Source organism: Mesoplodon densirostris, chromosome 2, assembly GCF_025265405.1.
Source record: "Mesoplodon densirostris isolate mMesDen1 chromosome 2, mMesDen1 primary haplotype, whole genome shotgun sequence".
NCBI classification, from domain to species: domain Eukaryota; kingdom Metazoa; phylum Chordata; class Mammalia; order Artiodactyla; family Ziphiidae; genus Mesoplodon; species Mesoplodon densirostris.
The window spans coordinates 41670310-41685690 of record NC_082662.1 but is presented as its reverse complement, the minus strand read 5'-3'; the positions used below and the strand labels follow the sequence as shown (position 1 = coordinate 41685690).

Below are 15381 nucleotides of genomic sequence, written 5' to 3'. Positions count from 1 at the left end.
CATTTATCTAGCTGGCTTTCACAGTTTAAACCATGCATAATTTGTGTTCATTGCATTAAAATAAAAATCAGGGTAGCTGCTGGTTCAGGCAATCGGGGGCTTAATCTGTATTGTATTTTAATTTCTTGGTTGAAATGCTCCTGCCTAGATACTAGGTCTTGGGAGGGGGAGGCCTTTGCATTTCTCCCCCCCACTTTCCTATCTCCTGCTGTGGCCTACTTCACATAGGCTGCAGAGATGGGGTTTCGGCAAATACACAATTTGCATACTGGAGTCATTGCCACCCGGTCTCCACCCCGGTCTTAACAGGACCTCTTTCCTCTGCAGGAAGTAGAGTCCCCTGTGTTTTCATTCAGACAGTGACACCCTAGAAGACTGCTTCTCATTCATGCTTAATTAGCTTCTCGTCCATTCTTGTCTTCCAGTTTTCCAATTTTTCCCGCGATATTCACACCTCATGTTATTTTCAAGCTTGGGTTTAAGTGTAGTCCAATGGACAAAAATAAGCCAACATATTTTTTGTGTGCCGCTATGTGCTGATAGATGCCTAGTTAAAATATTTGCCTTTTCTTTTCCTTGGAGTTCTAGACAGATCTCTTTTCTTAACTGCCTAGGTCCCGCCATTGACTTGGAAAAAGTAAAGTCAGAATGTCTCGAGCCCGAGCCGGAGTTACGGAGCACTTTCAGTGAGGAAGCAAATACGTCGTCCTATTACCCTGCTCCTGCACCTGTCATGGACAAGTATATCCTAGACAATGGCAAGGTAGTGTTTCAAGCTCACTATCCATTCCCTGCAAGTGTTGGTTAGTCAGTGTGAAGATGGAGAGTATGATGGGAGCTTCCCGAGTCACAGCTTGACCAGTTGGCCTCCTGGCCTAGCCCTGGGTGACTGCTTCCAGAATCCATGTGTTATAACTAGTGGAGCTTTACTAGGACTTTTTCTTTTTCTCTTCCTTTTCCTTTTTTTCTTTTTTTTTTTTTTGGTAAATATTGGGCCAAAGCAACTGTAAAACTAAACTGACATTTAAAAATAGCTTATTAGTGAGAATGTATTTTAAAATGATAATTCAATGAAACCAGATGCATAAAATTGATAAGGTGATCTAGAAATATCTGATTTACAGATACGGATATGACTCAATATTTATCCATTCACCGTTTACAAAGTACCTGTGTGTTCTAAGCCCCGCCCTAAATGGCAGGGATACATGGGACTTCCCTGGCGGTCCAGTGGTTAAGACTTCGCCTTCCAGTGGGTGCGGGTTCAATCCCTGGTTGGGGAGCTAAGATCCCACAGGCTCGTGGCCAAAGAACCAAAACATAAAACAGAAGCAATATTGTAACAAATTCAGTAAAGACTTTGAAAATTGTCCACATCAAAAAAAAAAAATCTTTAATAAATAAATAAATAAATAAATAAATAAATAAATAAATAAAATTAATGCCAGGGATACAGAGGTGAATGGGACATGCTCCTTACCCCTAAGCTGCTTTCAAGTTGTACATTCAGCGTGGTTAGCCCACAGTCCTAGGACCACATATAACTCCTCAGATTTTTTTGTAAGACTCTTGAAAAAATGTTATGAAAGAAAACTTAAGCAATATTAGTAGTTATATTAGTACAGGGGTGAAAAGTAATGGAATAGCCTTTGGAAGTCTTAAAGTCACATGATGATATAGTAGCAGGTCAGGGAGAAGACTTCTAATATTCTTCCAACATCCAAATGAATTCGTCTTGGAGGAAATATATAGGATCCCTTTGTCTAGGCACTGGTCAGATGCAGTTTGACTGTAATATTCTCTGCTACCATGGCATACACTACAGACATCACCTCTCCTTCTCCCCAGAGACTCATCTGTGTCAGTCTGCTTTTCTTGCCTTATGCTTCAAAAGGCCTCTGTTTATCCAGTACTGTTCCCCAGTGGGTTGATGAGAAAGAAAAGGTTGTTTTATTTGGGTTTGTCCAGATATATCCCTGCAGCTGGCCAGACTGAGCCAAAGCAAATAGCCAAAGCTAAGGAAATGAAACTTGTTAGTCTTTCAGGCTCTCTTGGATATGCTGCCCTCATCTCCATGGAGCACTTCCTCCCCTCCAGAGGGCCAAACCATAATAGGCCCATCCTGCCTTGCCTTGCTGCAGCCAGCAAGCTTTAAGAGTCTGCTTTGTAGGGCTTCCCTGGTGGCGCAGTGGTTGAGAGTCTGCCTGCCGATGCAGGGGACACGGGTTCATGCCCCGGTCCGGGAAGATCCCACATGCCGCGGAGCGGCTGGGCCCGTGAGCCATGGACGCTGAGCCTGGGCATCCAGAGCCTGTGCTCTGCAGCGGGAGAGGCCACAACAGTGAGAGGCCCGTGTACCGAAAAAAAAAAAAAAGAGTCTGCTTTGCAGGTGAGAGGTGGCATGACAGAGTGGAAGTAGGCAGCCTGGAGCCTGAGTTTAAGCTTAGCTCTATCTTTGTCCTACCTGTGTGACTCTGAGTGGGGTTTCCCTTCTCTGGGCCTCAGCGTCTCTGTCTGTGCCAGGTGGGATCAGATCGATGCTCTCCATAGTCATTAACAATGGCTCAAACTGTGTGTCTAAGTTTGGTGAACCTTTCCCAACTGAAGATAAAGAAAAGACTATTCTGTCTTTGTTGACTTCTTTTTAGTCACGATCACGTTGTGGAATGACTATAGACTTTTTCTTCAAGTAGCTTCTAAGAGAAATCTGTTTCTCTCTTGCTTTGAAGACCGATGGACAGTTTCTGAGCATTATGAGGGTCTCTTTTGCAAAGGATAATTTTTCCTCCAGGAAAATGGGTCTCTCAAGGGTCATTTAATTTTTTCACTCTCGAGTTGCACGACAGATTTTAAAGTGCCAGATTTCCTTTTTCATCGATTATTGCCAACACTTTGCTGTAAAACTAACCTGGCTTCCGTTTGCAGCTAATTTGCAATCAGAGAAATTTATTAAGGGAGAGGAAGGAAGCAGACTTCCTGGAAATGGATGGCAGCTTCCTAGAACAGCAGTCCCCACATCCCAGAAGCAGACATCATTGTTCTTGGCTCTGCAATCATTTCTGACCCTTCCTTCTTTCTGCCTTAATCTCTGTGCTGCCTAGAGCATGGGGATGGGATCCATTTCCTAGCAGGAAACTGGTTTTGTCCTACAAAACATTTCACAAAGGCATTTTTTTGATCAAGTCCCATCCCACCAGATGCCATACTTTTAATAACCTCCCTTGAAAGCACAAGGCTAACACTTTGGTCAAATGGGGCTTTCTGTGAATAGGGCTTGCCATGAAAGCTACTTTCTGATTTTGCTAAAGTGCATTGCCTTTCTTTGTCTTAAGATATTTTATTTCAAAAACTCGTTGAATCATAAAGCTGCAAAGACCATTAAAGTTTAAATAGTCTAATTTATACATGGCATAGATGGGGAAATACATCCAGAGAAGGGGCTCGTCTATAGTTATACAACAGATCAGAGGCAGGCAGGCAGGAACTAGAAGCCGGATCACCTGGCTTCCAGGTCAGTGCTCTTTCCAGTCTATTCTTCACCCCTGAAAATGGGGCATGACCCAGAGCTTTGTTGACCTCAGGAGCCCTTGTCCCAAATGCCCCAACATATACCTGTGATTGGTCTTACCCAGGGCCACTTCTTTCTGTGCTGTAAAATTGGCCTTGTGTTCGAATGCATGTCAGAAAATATTTTCTTCTCCAAGGAACAGCAGCTCATCAGAACTGAAAGCCAGTGACACTAAGTCATATTAAATATGCACATCAGTTTCTTACTGCCTTGTGTTCAGACTAGTCCTGATCACTTTGTAGGAGGCAAAGGAGGCAGAGCCTCGACCTCTCCCCACAGAGACGTGGGGCTGAATCAGGTGGTGAAGCCTCTCACTAGGCTAGAAATTCAGAAGGGATAGAGCTTAGCCCTGGAGTAGTGAAGGAGGTTTTCCTGCATTGGGGACTGGGGCTTGAAAGATTAGCAGGCTTAAGAAGGCATAAGGGAAGGCACTCATCCCTGGGTCGGGGAGAGGCATGAGCAGAGACGTGGACGGGGGAAAGAAGGCAAAGGAAGTAACAGTTTCTGGTTGTGTGCTGTCCTCCTGACGTTTGACTCATGTTATCTCACTGAATCCTCAAAACAGCTCTGTGAATTAGGTGGTGATCTGCCTCTGGTACAGCTGAGAAAAGTAAGGTTCAGAGAGGTAAAGTGACTAGCCCAAGACACCCAGCTAGTAGGTGGAAGGGCCAGGACTCACACAGGGCTGGAGACTCCAGAGCCCATCCTCTTTCTGTTACCTACCACACACTGGAAGTAGGAGGAAATGAGTGAGTTTGGGGGCATCACTGAGTGATGAACATAGTACGATTAGCAGGTTGAATGGAAACAGGATTCTAGAGGACCTTTAACGCCGCCTGAGGAGGTTGGATTTGAGGTAACAGGAAACAGGGAGCCATTCAAGATCCCAGAGGGTCAACATAAAAACACAGAGCTGAAAGACTGCGGAAGTCATCTAGTCAAAGAAGGAAAGCTATGTTTTAGGGAATTAATCTGGCAGTGTTTACAGCGTGGGTTGGAGCGGGCAGGGACTGGAGGCAGGAAGGCCAGCCCGTGGCTTTTCTCCAGGTTTCCCTGACTGCGGTGTGAACTGCAGTGGGCGCTGGCCAGGGCAGTGGCCGGGCAGGTACAGAGGAAGACTCAAGAGGAAAGCCATCTGAATACTGATCTGCTTTGTTTCCACCCCCATGAGCACCACCGTGACACTGGGGGCAGCAGGAGGGCCGGGAGAGCGTGGGCTGCAGGGTCACAGGATTTGATTCCAGAATGTTCTGATAGGATGTCTTAGGAAAACTAATGAGTCCTTCTGAACCTCTGTTCCTGTCTGTCAAGTAGGAATAATTATTTCTACCTATCTCCATCTCTTAAGGTCATTATGAGGATTAACTAAACTGAGAGTACAATACCTAGTTCACTATAGGTCCTCAAAAAATATTAGTGTCCCCTGTCTCTTGTAGAACATTGGCTAAGATAACGGCCATCGCTCTTTTAAGAAGAGTAAATTAAAAGGTTGTAGGAAAGCAAGGCTCAGGTTAGAAAAGAGCAGAGATCTTTGGAAAACTGAAGTTGTCCTGCATCGCCAAGTCTTTCTGATTCTGCATTTAACATAACTCACATCCCTTGTTTTCCCCTATCTCAGGAAGCTTGCGTGGGTAGCCCCAGAGAGTCATCCAGGGAGGTGACTTGGGGTCCAGCAGGGAGCGGCAGGGAACTTGTCCCCAGTATGCCTGGTCTGGCACACAGACTGCCCACCTGCAGTTCGGACTGCAGAGAAAAGGCCAGACTTGACCTTGGGTCGATGTTGCCCAGCCAGCCCCAGGCAGCACATCTCACTCCAAGGTTACTTATCTTCCTGAGTTGTAGGAACAGATTTATAGCACCAAAGTTTGCAGCACAGGAAGGCCAGGTGGATCTGGTTATCTGATATCATGCCTGCAGAGGTCTGAATGATCTTTTGAGCTAAAGGAAGTGAAGTTAGATATGGCAGGTAGATAGGTTACTTGCTGACATTCGTGGGTGGGCTGTGTTAGTGTCGCTGGCTGACCTGTCTGCCCATCTGTGCGTGCCCACCTTGCTTTCCAGGCCAACCTTCGGTAGAAAGATGTCCAAACATGGGTCCTGCTGGTCTGCCATCAGTCTGGGTGTGCGTGCCGTCTCTCAGACTAGACTCTCCTGAGATGCCTCCTGACCATGCGAGGTCGATGACCTACAGTCTTTCTGAAGACAGGGACCTTGGCAGGGACTTTCCATTCCCCTCAGAAAGTTTACCTCATCAGTGGCTTCCTCTCCTCCATCCCCACAGAGGCCATTTCCACCCTCCGTAGACTCAGCAGAAATACAACATAAATAGCAACGTCAAAGTCAAAATTTAATTTTTTTTAATGATTAATGTCAGCAAATGGTCTTCAAGTTGTTAAAAGAGCCAGAAAGGGGAAAAAAAAATCTCAAACCTCATTGCTAGATCATTCTAGGACTTTTGCATTTAATGACTCTACACTGAAACTTTCTGAGTGCTTCCCTTATAAAGAGCATAAGATTGTGTTTTGTTCTGTGTGCCGTCAGGTCAGACCAGAGACACAGCGGTTGTGCTTAATTTGTTAAAATCATAGGTGTTCTCAGCTAGACGGAATTTAGCTGAAATCCAACTCTCCCAGTTCAGTTCATGGGAAACTGAAGCCAGAGACAGAAAGGACTTGCACAGACACACTCCGTTAGTGGCAGAGCCTGGACGGTTTCCCTCCCCGCTCCACCTGCTGTGGTTGTCACACCTAGGAATTACCTAGGAAGCTTTAAACCATCCTGACAACGAGGCCCCACCCAGATGAAATAAATCCACTCTGCAAGTTCAGAGTTGAGTGACTTTCAGCAAGCAGCTGTACCTTTCTCAACCTGGTTTTTCCACCTGAAATGAAAATAGTGTCCCAACGCCTTCCTTCCAGGGTTGCTGTGAAGATTTTGAGATAGTGGATATAAAGCAGTAGAATAAGGCCTGGCACGTTCCAGGTATTCAGTAAATGATTATTTCCCTTAAAGAAAGTTAATTAGTATTTATGGAACAAATCCCTTGCAGTTGTGCAGCAGTGTCTTTTAAAGGACAAGAAAAATTTCCAGCTACCATCCTGTCCGACTAAACAGGTGCTTGCTTGTGTTCTTATCCCTTTCAGGTCCATCTGGGAAGCGGGATTTGGGTTGATGAGGAGAAATGGCACCAGCTACAAGTAACCCAAGGAGATTCCAAGTACACAAAGAACTTGGCAGTCATGATTTGGGGAACAGATGTTCTGAAGAACAGAAGCGTCACAGGAGTTGCCACAAAAAAAAAGAAAGATGCAGTCCCTAAGCCACCCCTCTCGCCTCACAAACTAAGCATCGTCAGAGGTGGGTCCCGCACTGCAAACGCAGTGGCTGAGGCACCGCCCTTTACTCTGTCAGGAATGTGTCGGGCACATTTCAGTTCAACAGACACCTACTGAAGCTTCTCCATGCCAGGCCCCGGGCTGGGCATGGGGACACAGGAGCCGATGCGGACCTGGTCCCAGAAGAGCTCACATTTAACAGGGCAAACGAACTGTGGACACAAGTACAGTTCAAGGAGCTAGCATGTGAGAGGGACAGAGGGGGGGTTCCTAGGAGGGGAGGAAACCCCTAGCCAGAAAATCAGGGAAGGGTTCCTGGGAAGGGGGTCACTGGATTGGGCCTTGAAGGATCCATCAGACATGGAGACACAGATGTGTAAAGAGAGGTACTCGGGAGGCAGAAGCATCTGGAACAAAGGCACCGGGTTGGGAAAGGAGTGCTGCTGTGTAGAGAGCCTGAAGGTGGAGGCTAGGGGACCAGTTCTGGGGGGTCCTAGCATCGTGCCTGGGGCACTTAGTGAGGTGAAGACCAGCTTGAGGGTCACTGGATTCAACTTCTTTTCTGGGGTTTGGGAGGGGTTGGAGGGAAGGCAGAGAGACAGGGAGTGGTCTGTAAAGATAGGGCACTGGCCTGGACTCTGATTTTCCTTCCCTCCTGCCTTCCTCCCCTCTCTTCCCTCTTCCTTCTTTCTTTCCTCTGTCTCTCCCACCTACTCTCCATCCATTCACGAAGCCCTTATTCTTTGCCAGGCTCTCTACTGGGTATGGAGGACACAAAGGGGGATAAGACCCAGTCTCCATCTGCAAGGTGCTCACAGTCACATGGGGAAGATGCACACGAGAACAGCTAGTTACGGTACAGATAATACAAATTATGGAGACAGGCAGGAAAGCACATGGGAGCAGAGAGAATATAGTAACTGCTAATTATTCTGAGCGATTACTATGTTTCAGGTTCTGTTTTTTTTTATGATTCTGTGTTAAAAATTCTTTTACATATATTAACTCACTTAATCTTCATAACACATAACACTCCTTCTGTTGGCTGCCAGTATTATCCCTGTTTTAGTTGCAGAAACGGGACACAGAGAGGTGAAGTAACTTGCCCAGATCGCACAGCTTTCGGGGTAGAGCCAGGAGTCCGAGCCAGGAGGGCTGGCTTCAGAAGCTGTGCTCCTAACCACTAGTCTCTTAAGTGTCCAACTGCCATGTTTTGATGAAGAAAGTAAGACTGAGTCAGCATGTACATTTTGAACAGGCCATGTGCCAAGTTCTGGGGCAGACAGCAAGTACGTCCATGAACAAATCAGATAATTTCAGGTACTGACGAAAGGCCGTGAAGCCTCATCAAGCGATACAGTAGCTGTGTTGGCTGGGGTGGGTGGAGAAGACCTGTCTGAAGCCATGCCTTCAAGCTGGGAACTGGATGTAGAGGTCAGCAGGTCTGAGGGGTGGTGAAGCAGGCAGAATAAAGAGCGGGTTCAAAGGCCTGCATGCTCAAGGGGTGAAGCAGCCCCGGGGCGCTGCAGAGTCATGAGTGAGGGGATACTGAGATCAGGCCGGTGGGCGAGAGACGGTCTTTTAGGGCCGTGAAGGCCACAGTAATCGGCTTGGATTTACCCTACCTGCAGGAGAAAGGTAATGGAGGTCTTCAGTGGGAGTGACCGAACGGGAGGTCAGTTAGGAGGCTGATGCAGTGGTCTCGGGGAGGCATGATGTGCCATGGACTATGGTTAGAGCAGTGGAAACAGAGAAAATTGGCCAGATTTAGGGTGTATTTTGGAGGTAGAGGTGTAAGGACACAGAGAGATTAGGTGACCAGCCAGAAGTCACAGCTACAGGGTTTCAGAGCCTGGATTTAAACCCACCCCCACTGACTCTGGTCTGGGGCTTGTTCCGTAGCACAGCTGCCCCCGTTGCTGGCCGATTCATGATGACCTGATTTAGGCAGACACTTATTTTTAGACAAGCGGAGGTAACCTTTAGTCTGCCCACTGTGTGAAAAGGTGGAGCCTAATTTGGGAGGTCGCCCTGAGAAAGCGTCCTTCCTGGGGGCACAGCCCTGCCTACCTGAGAGGTGGCTGACCTCTAATTCTGTTACACTTGTTGGGCTGTGACTCAGCAGGTCCCAGGTGCCTTCCAGTGACCGGCCGCCCTCCCGTCGTCACACCGTGGTGTAACATCATCTGCTGTGCGTCTGCCTCAGGCACGGGTCTGTGTCGGACTCACCTCCACGTCCTCCTTGCCTCTCGCACAGGTCCTGGCACACAGTGGGAGCTCAGTCGCCGAGGGCTGAACAAGGGCCACACTGAGACCTGCAAGCTGATCCCCTGACTCTTCACACTGTTTCTCGTGAACTACTTTCCTTCCATGTCGCAGTGTCTTCAGCTGAACGCTCACCTCTTAAGATAGTTAAAAGGGCTGCTTGGATTGTAGCTTTGGAATAGTTATGTTTGAGGTGTGAGAAGAAGTTTCCATTCTTTGTTGACAAGTGAGCTGCCCCCATGGAGCCGACAGGACCTCGTGATGGTCACATGATTGAAGCTCATGATTGTTCAGTGCTTTGCAGCTTTCAGGCCCCCTCCTGTCTGCTCCCAATGCAGGGTGATGGAGAGTAGAAATTGGAACCAGGTGTCGAAAGCCTGGGGTTGAGCCCCAACTCTGCTTTGCTTTCACTCTGAGCTCACCGTGGTTCTATTATGTTTATTTTTGTTTCCCCAGGCCCAGCGCGGTGCCAGTACCAGGTAGATGCTTGGTGTGTCCATGTGTAAAGGCAGGATTCACAGTCCTTGTCCTGGCTGCCCAGTGGACCTGTAGACATTTGTATGTTCTTTGGACCCCATTCAGATGATGCCATTTGCAGCTAATCTGGTCCCCAATACTAAGGAACAATCTAGAAGAAAATACCCCAGCTGTGTGGCTTGGGGCTATTACAGGCTCACTGTCTTCAGGCCCATAGGCCAGGCCCTCCAAGCTCCCCTCACTGATCCACTCCTCCGTCTTCTAAGCCCTTTTTAAACCTTCTCTACTATTCCTGAACATGGTAGCCCACACCTCTCTCTTTTTCAAAAGATGACCATGTCTCTTCCTTCACAGAGAAAAGAAAAAGAAATCCCACAGCTTCGAACCACCATATCTACAGACTTCACTGGATCCCCCAGTTCTTCTGCCTCGTGTTTCCTTCTCTTATTTGGGACTGGCCGTTCTCTCCAACTGGATCACAGCCCACCTGCCTTCCTAAGTACCTTGTTCCTCCCGCTCAACTGGGTCCTTCCCGGCACCACTTAAATATAGTTTGATCACTCATTTCTTACGGAAGCAAACAAAACACTCCCTAGACATCACTTCCATCACCCACCTGCCGCCATGTCTCTCTGTTCCCTTTGCACATCCAGGTTCCCTGAAAGAGTTGTCTGCACTCACTGCCCGTGTGCACCGGCAGCGCCCCTGCTATCTGGCATCGGCTCGCAGCCCTCTGCTTACTGTGTCCTTGCCGGGCTTCCCCGTGGCTCCGCCTCTTGCTCATCCAGGGCCTGGCTCTACCTCTTCCCCAGCCGTTTGACCCGATCCCTCGTCCTTTACTGAGAAACCCTCCTGCATGCTCAGGTCTCCTCCTGCCTGTGGCTTCGCATCCCCCTTGTGGGCCCCCCTCCCGCTGCCCTCGCCTCTGTCTCCAGCCCGCTTCTCTCTCTACAACGCTGCCCTCCGCTGCTCTCACTCCCATCGTCCCCATTGCCCTCGGCGTGCTCACGGCCCTGGGTTGAAATCCACACTCCTGGCATCTTGGCTGCTGCCTGGTGATCTGGCCTCTGGTGACTCCCCTGGCCTCATCTCACACCACACTTGCCGTTTCCACTGTGCTCTAACCACTGAGGCCTCCTCCCAGCCCCATCCTGTTCCCACTGCCAGCAGTACCCTTCCTCTGGTCTGCACATCCTGCCTCCTTGTCCTTCAGAGAGGCCTTCCCCGACCGCCCGGGCTGATGAAGTAGCCTTTCCATTGCTCTCTGTCACATCACCCTCCCTAAAGTCCCTGCGGAGCATTTCTTATTTACTTGTTTACTTGCTTGATGATTGTCTTTTTCCCCACCTCCATTAGAACATCAGCCTTATGAGCATCTTGCTCAGGGCCAGCATATAGTCAGTGTTCAATAAATATTTGCTGAATCAGTGACTGATTCCCAAATCTGTATTTGACCTCAGTTCACACGTTCCTGATCCCTACATCCAGGTGCCCACTGGTCGTCTCCTCCTGGATGTCCACGTGACCCTGGCACATCTGCTCCGCTCACTGTTCTCTCCTTTTCCTTCTCCCCAAAGCCTTCTGCCCCTCTGTGTTCCCTGTCTGGATAAATGACACCACCTGCCAGGGACCCAGAGAGGCCTCACTCCTGACTCTTCCACGTGCCCGCTCTCCATCTGTTCTGCCCCAAATACCTTGTAAACCGTCCACTTCTCTCCATACCCATCGCGCCTCACGTAGTCCAGGCCACATCGCTTCTCCCCTGCCTTACTCCAGCAGCTGCCAGACTCCTCTCTCCATTTGTAACCAGAGTGATCTTTCAGAAACCCAGTATGATCCTGTTACCACCACCCCGTCACAGCCAGTCCTTGGTGCCCATTATTAAAGGGTAAGCTTCTTAACGTGTCGTAAAAGTGCCTTCATAATCTGGACCCTGGCTCTAGCTCCAGCTTACTTTTCAGCAATATTCCCCTTGTTCACGCTCAGTTCTTACCATAATGAACTGCTGTATTCCAACCAGCCTTGTCCCCTCTCACATTAGGGAATTTGTAAATGCTGTTCCTGACACCTGGAACATAGATCAGACTGCCCACCCGACACGCATGCCGCTCTGCCTGGCTAGCTGCTACTCACCACCCAGGTGTGCTTAGGAGAACCGTCCTTCAGGAAGCCTTCCCTGACCTCTTAGGGTGGGGGGATCCTTCTGTTGTATGTCCCAGAGCACCCCTTGCCTACCTCTGTTCTCTTCTTTCTGTATCTTTGCCTCCCAGGTGCCGGGTCAAGCAACCCTTTAGAGCCCATAACTACTTGCCATGCCAATGAGTGAGAAGGAAATCGACTTGCCCAAGGTCATACAGCAGGTTAGATCAGAGCTGAGCTGAACTGGGCTTTCAGGCTTCCCATCGTCTCCAGGGCTTTCTTGTCTTACCAAAATACAGTGTTGATTTGTTTTTTCTTTACTACAGCCGGGCAGGTTTGAAGCCTGTCTCCCGTCGCACCATACACTATGCATTTTTAGGCTAATTATTTGAGCTCTTCCAGACTGTTTGACTGGTTCTTCCCATGCAAGCTGTCTGCTAGATTGAGATTGTTTGTATTTATTTTGTACGATTTGACGACATTTACTTGCATTTGCCATATCAAAATGACAGAAGCCTTGGTGCTTACAGGGTCGGTGAGGATTTTCTCCTCTCTGTGGTTTTAAAGTCACTCCTTACCGTGTAGCAGAGGGATGTGGGGAGCGCCGACACTGCTTTAGAAAGATGAAAGCAGGAGGGCTGGATGAGAGTCTCGCTTTAATGACAAGCTCCAGAATGACAGTTAAACCTTATTAGGGTCCTTTCTTTTTTTTTGCGGTACGTGGGCCTCTCAACGCCGTGGAGCACAGGCTCCGGACGCGCAGGCCCAGCGGCCACGGCCCATGGGCCCAGCCGCTCCGCGGCACGTGGGATCCCCCAAGACCGGGACACGAACCCACGCCCCCTGCATCAGCAGGTGGACTCCCAACCACTGCGCCACCAGGGAAGACCTTTTTTTCTTTTTTTTTTTTTTGCGGTACGCGGGCCTCTCACTCTTGTGGCCTCTCCCGTTGCGGAGCACAGGCTCCGGACGCGCAGGCTCAGCGGCCATGGCTCACGGGCCCAGCCGCTCCGCGGCATGTGGGATCTTCCCGGACCGGGGCACGAACCCATGTCCCCTGCATCGGCAGGCGGACTCTCAACCACTGCGCCACCAGGGAAGCCCCTCAAATGACCTTTTTGGCAGAGTGTCTGAGTTTTCAAATGAGCCACAGCGTTGAGTTCTGGTTAATTTTTATAACTTTGTTAATAGGACCCATTAGCACTGTTATAAACCTTGTTAATTAAGCAATAATCTCAAATGCTCCCTTGCAGAGGGAGACATTCCTGGCAGCTGCAGGTGATTAATATCTGGAGTCTAACGGAAGGCTTTTAATCAAACTCGGGCTGTTCAGTGCTCTTACCCTCAGGAAACGAGAATGATTGGGATTCTGTGAGCACCTCTGAAAACCTTGCTCCATCTGTACCTTTTCCTGCCTTCTCTCCAGCTCATGCCGGGACCTCTCAGGGCCATCACACCCACTCCCCTGCCCACTTCTCTCTCCTTTGCCTCTTTACCCACCCTATTACCTTTCAGAGAACTAGAGACCTAGAGCTGGAAGAATCTTCTTAGATGATTGGATTTGACATCCTGCTTTCAGACAGTAAGACTGAGACCCAGAGAGGTTCCCACTCGAGGTGGCACAGCAACTAGGGTTAGAGCCAGATTCGAACCCCTGAACTTGGAAACAGTCCTCTGCACAGGGTGTCTTCCTCATTTGGTTGAGCTTCCAGCAACGTCACTGCAAGTGTCGGCTTCCCCCTGGCCCTGGGCTGGGGAGGGTCTGTAGGTGAGACAGTGTGGTCACAGTTCTATGAGACTGTGATCAGGGCTTTGATAGAGAAAAATCCAGGCGAGTATGGAAGCACTGAGGGTATAGGCAGAATGGGTTCTCCCGACTCAACCTGGTAGGTTCCAAGCAGGTTGAATCTGGAAGAATGGGTGGGGTTTAGGCAGGTGAAGGATGAGATATGAGACCAGGGTAATCAGTCATCTGGGAGGAGATGAGCAAAGACTGGTCTGTGGGACAGCCTGGAGCAGGTCGGGAAATGCAGGTGGAGTCAGCAGAGGTAGGATCTTCTCATCCCATTCCCTGTGGAAAGGCCAACACAAGACAAAGTGCAGATTAGTCAGCTTGGAAGCAGCCAGGAAGTAGTGAAGGTCAATTGAAAGCTTTCAAAGGCTTCTCTGTGCAAACCCTGATCCGCAGGGAGGAGATGGTGCCCCAAAGAAAGAAGGCATATAGCACATGCACCTGCAGCCTGGACGGCAAGAGTAGGCGGGCTGGCCACGTGCCCAGGAAGGGCTCAGAGCGGAGGCCGTGGGGGGATCGTGCCTGTACTTAACATCCTCTCTCCAGGCCTCAGCCATGTCCCGTGTGAGTGGAGGGGTTAGAGCACAAGGTAGTCTCCGTGCTCTGTCCTGGTGCTGATGTCCTGCATCACTAACAGCATCGCCTGCTGTGCCCTGGCCTGATACACAAGACTCTGTTTATCCTGCGTGACAGTTCCTCGAGACCGAGTTGTCACTCCTGTCTTATAGGTGGGGAGGCTCAGGTCCAACACAGTTAAAAATCTTGCCCACGCTTACATACCCCAGTGGTCCATTCCCCACCCACACCCCTAGTCCCCTTATGTCCAGAATTATTATGTCCCCTCAGGTTTCCCAAGAAAAGCATTCATTCATTTATTCATTCATTCAACATACACTTACTGAATCTTGCCCCTGAGCCAGGCACTGTGCTAGGCCCTGGGAACGGACAGTGGCATATACATAAAATAACTGTAATAGCCTCAGACAGGGGTAGTGCCCCTTAGAGCTTGAAGAAGGCTTGCAAAACGTTTGTTTCACATCCCTCATGGCAGCCTTAAAAAAGATCATGTGTGGTTTGTTATCCTTGTTCTATGAGGTGAGGAATCTAGGGCAATGATTCGCCTCAGGTGCCCATGCTAGGAAGTAGGCCAAAGTCCAGCTTCAGTCAGGTCCTGTCTGAGGCTCACTCCTTGCTTCATCACAGCAAATGGCAGAGTCAGTAAAAGTGGCCATCCTCAGCCTCATTAGTAATCACCTGAGTGAGGTACCACTTCATGCCCGCCAGGTTGTCAGAACCTTAATAATCTGACATGGCGTGCTGTTGGAGTTTTGGGGCAGGCAGTCCTTGCACACACTGCTGTTAGGGGTGCCAGGTGGCACAACCATTGTGGAAAACAGTTTCGCAGGTATCACCTAGTAAAGTGTAGTAGGCACACACCCTAACACTGGGCAGTTCCAGCCTAGGCCCGTACTGAGCATTTCCTGCATGTTTGCCCCAAGAGACACGGCTCAGGGTGCCTGTAACTGCAGAACATGGGAAACCATCCAAGTATCCATGGACAATAAAGTGGGTCAGCCAATTGTGGACTAGTCAGACAGTAGAACACTACTCATCAGTGAAAGTGAATGACCTGCATCTATATATACACTTCAGCATGGGTAACTCTCAAAACTGGAATGTTGAATGAAAAAAAAAGTCAGATGGATATACAGAGTATGGATACACTTGTAAAAACTTAAAAATGGGAAAAGTAGCAACATGTTGCTTAAGGATGTACGCATATGTGTTGACACGAAAAGAAAAGC

The 15381-nt window shown here is 49.0% G+C and overlaps 2 protein-coding genes across 2 annotated transcripts in view; both read left to right on the top strand.

Annotated features, from left to right (window-relative positions):
* AGBL4 (AGBL carboxypeptidase 4) overlaps positions 1-15381 on the top strand; it is a 1272021-nt gene that overhangs the window by 1048478 nt on the left and 208162 nt on the right. The gene's annotated exons all lie outside the window — the stretch shown is intronic.
* Positions 1-15381, top strand: part of BEND5 (BEN domain containing 5) — a 47468-nt gene that overhangs the window by 31607 nt on the left and 480 nt on the right. Inside the window, exons 4-5 of the mRNA XM_060083324.1 lie at positions 615-763; positions 6712-6925. Coding sequence (XP_059939307.1) covers positions 615-763; positions 6712-6925 — 363 coding nt within the window. The remainder of the gene's footprint in view (positions 1-614; positions 764-6711; positions 6926-15381) is intronic.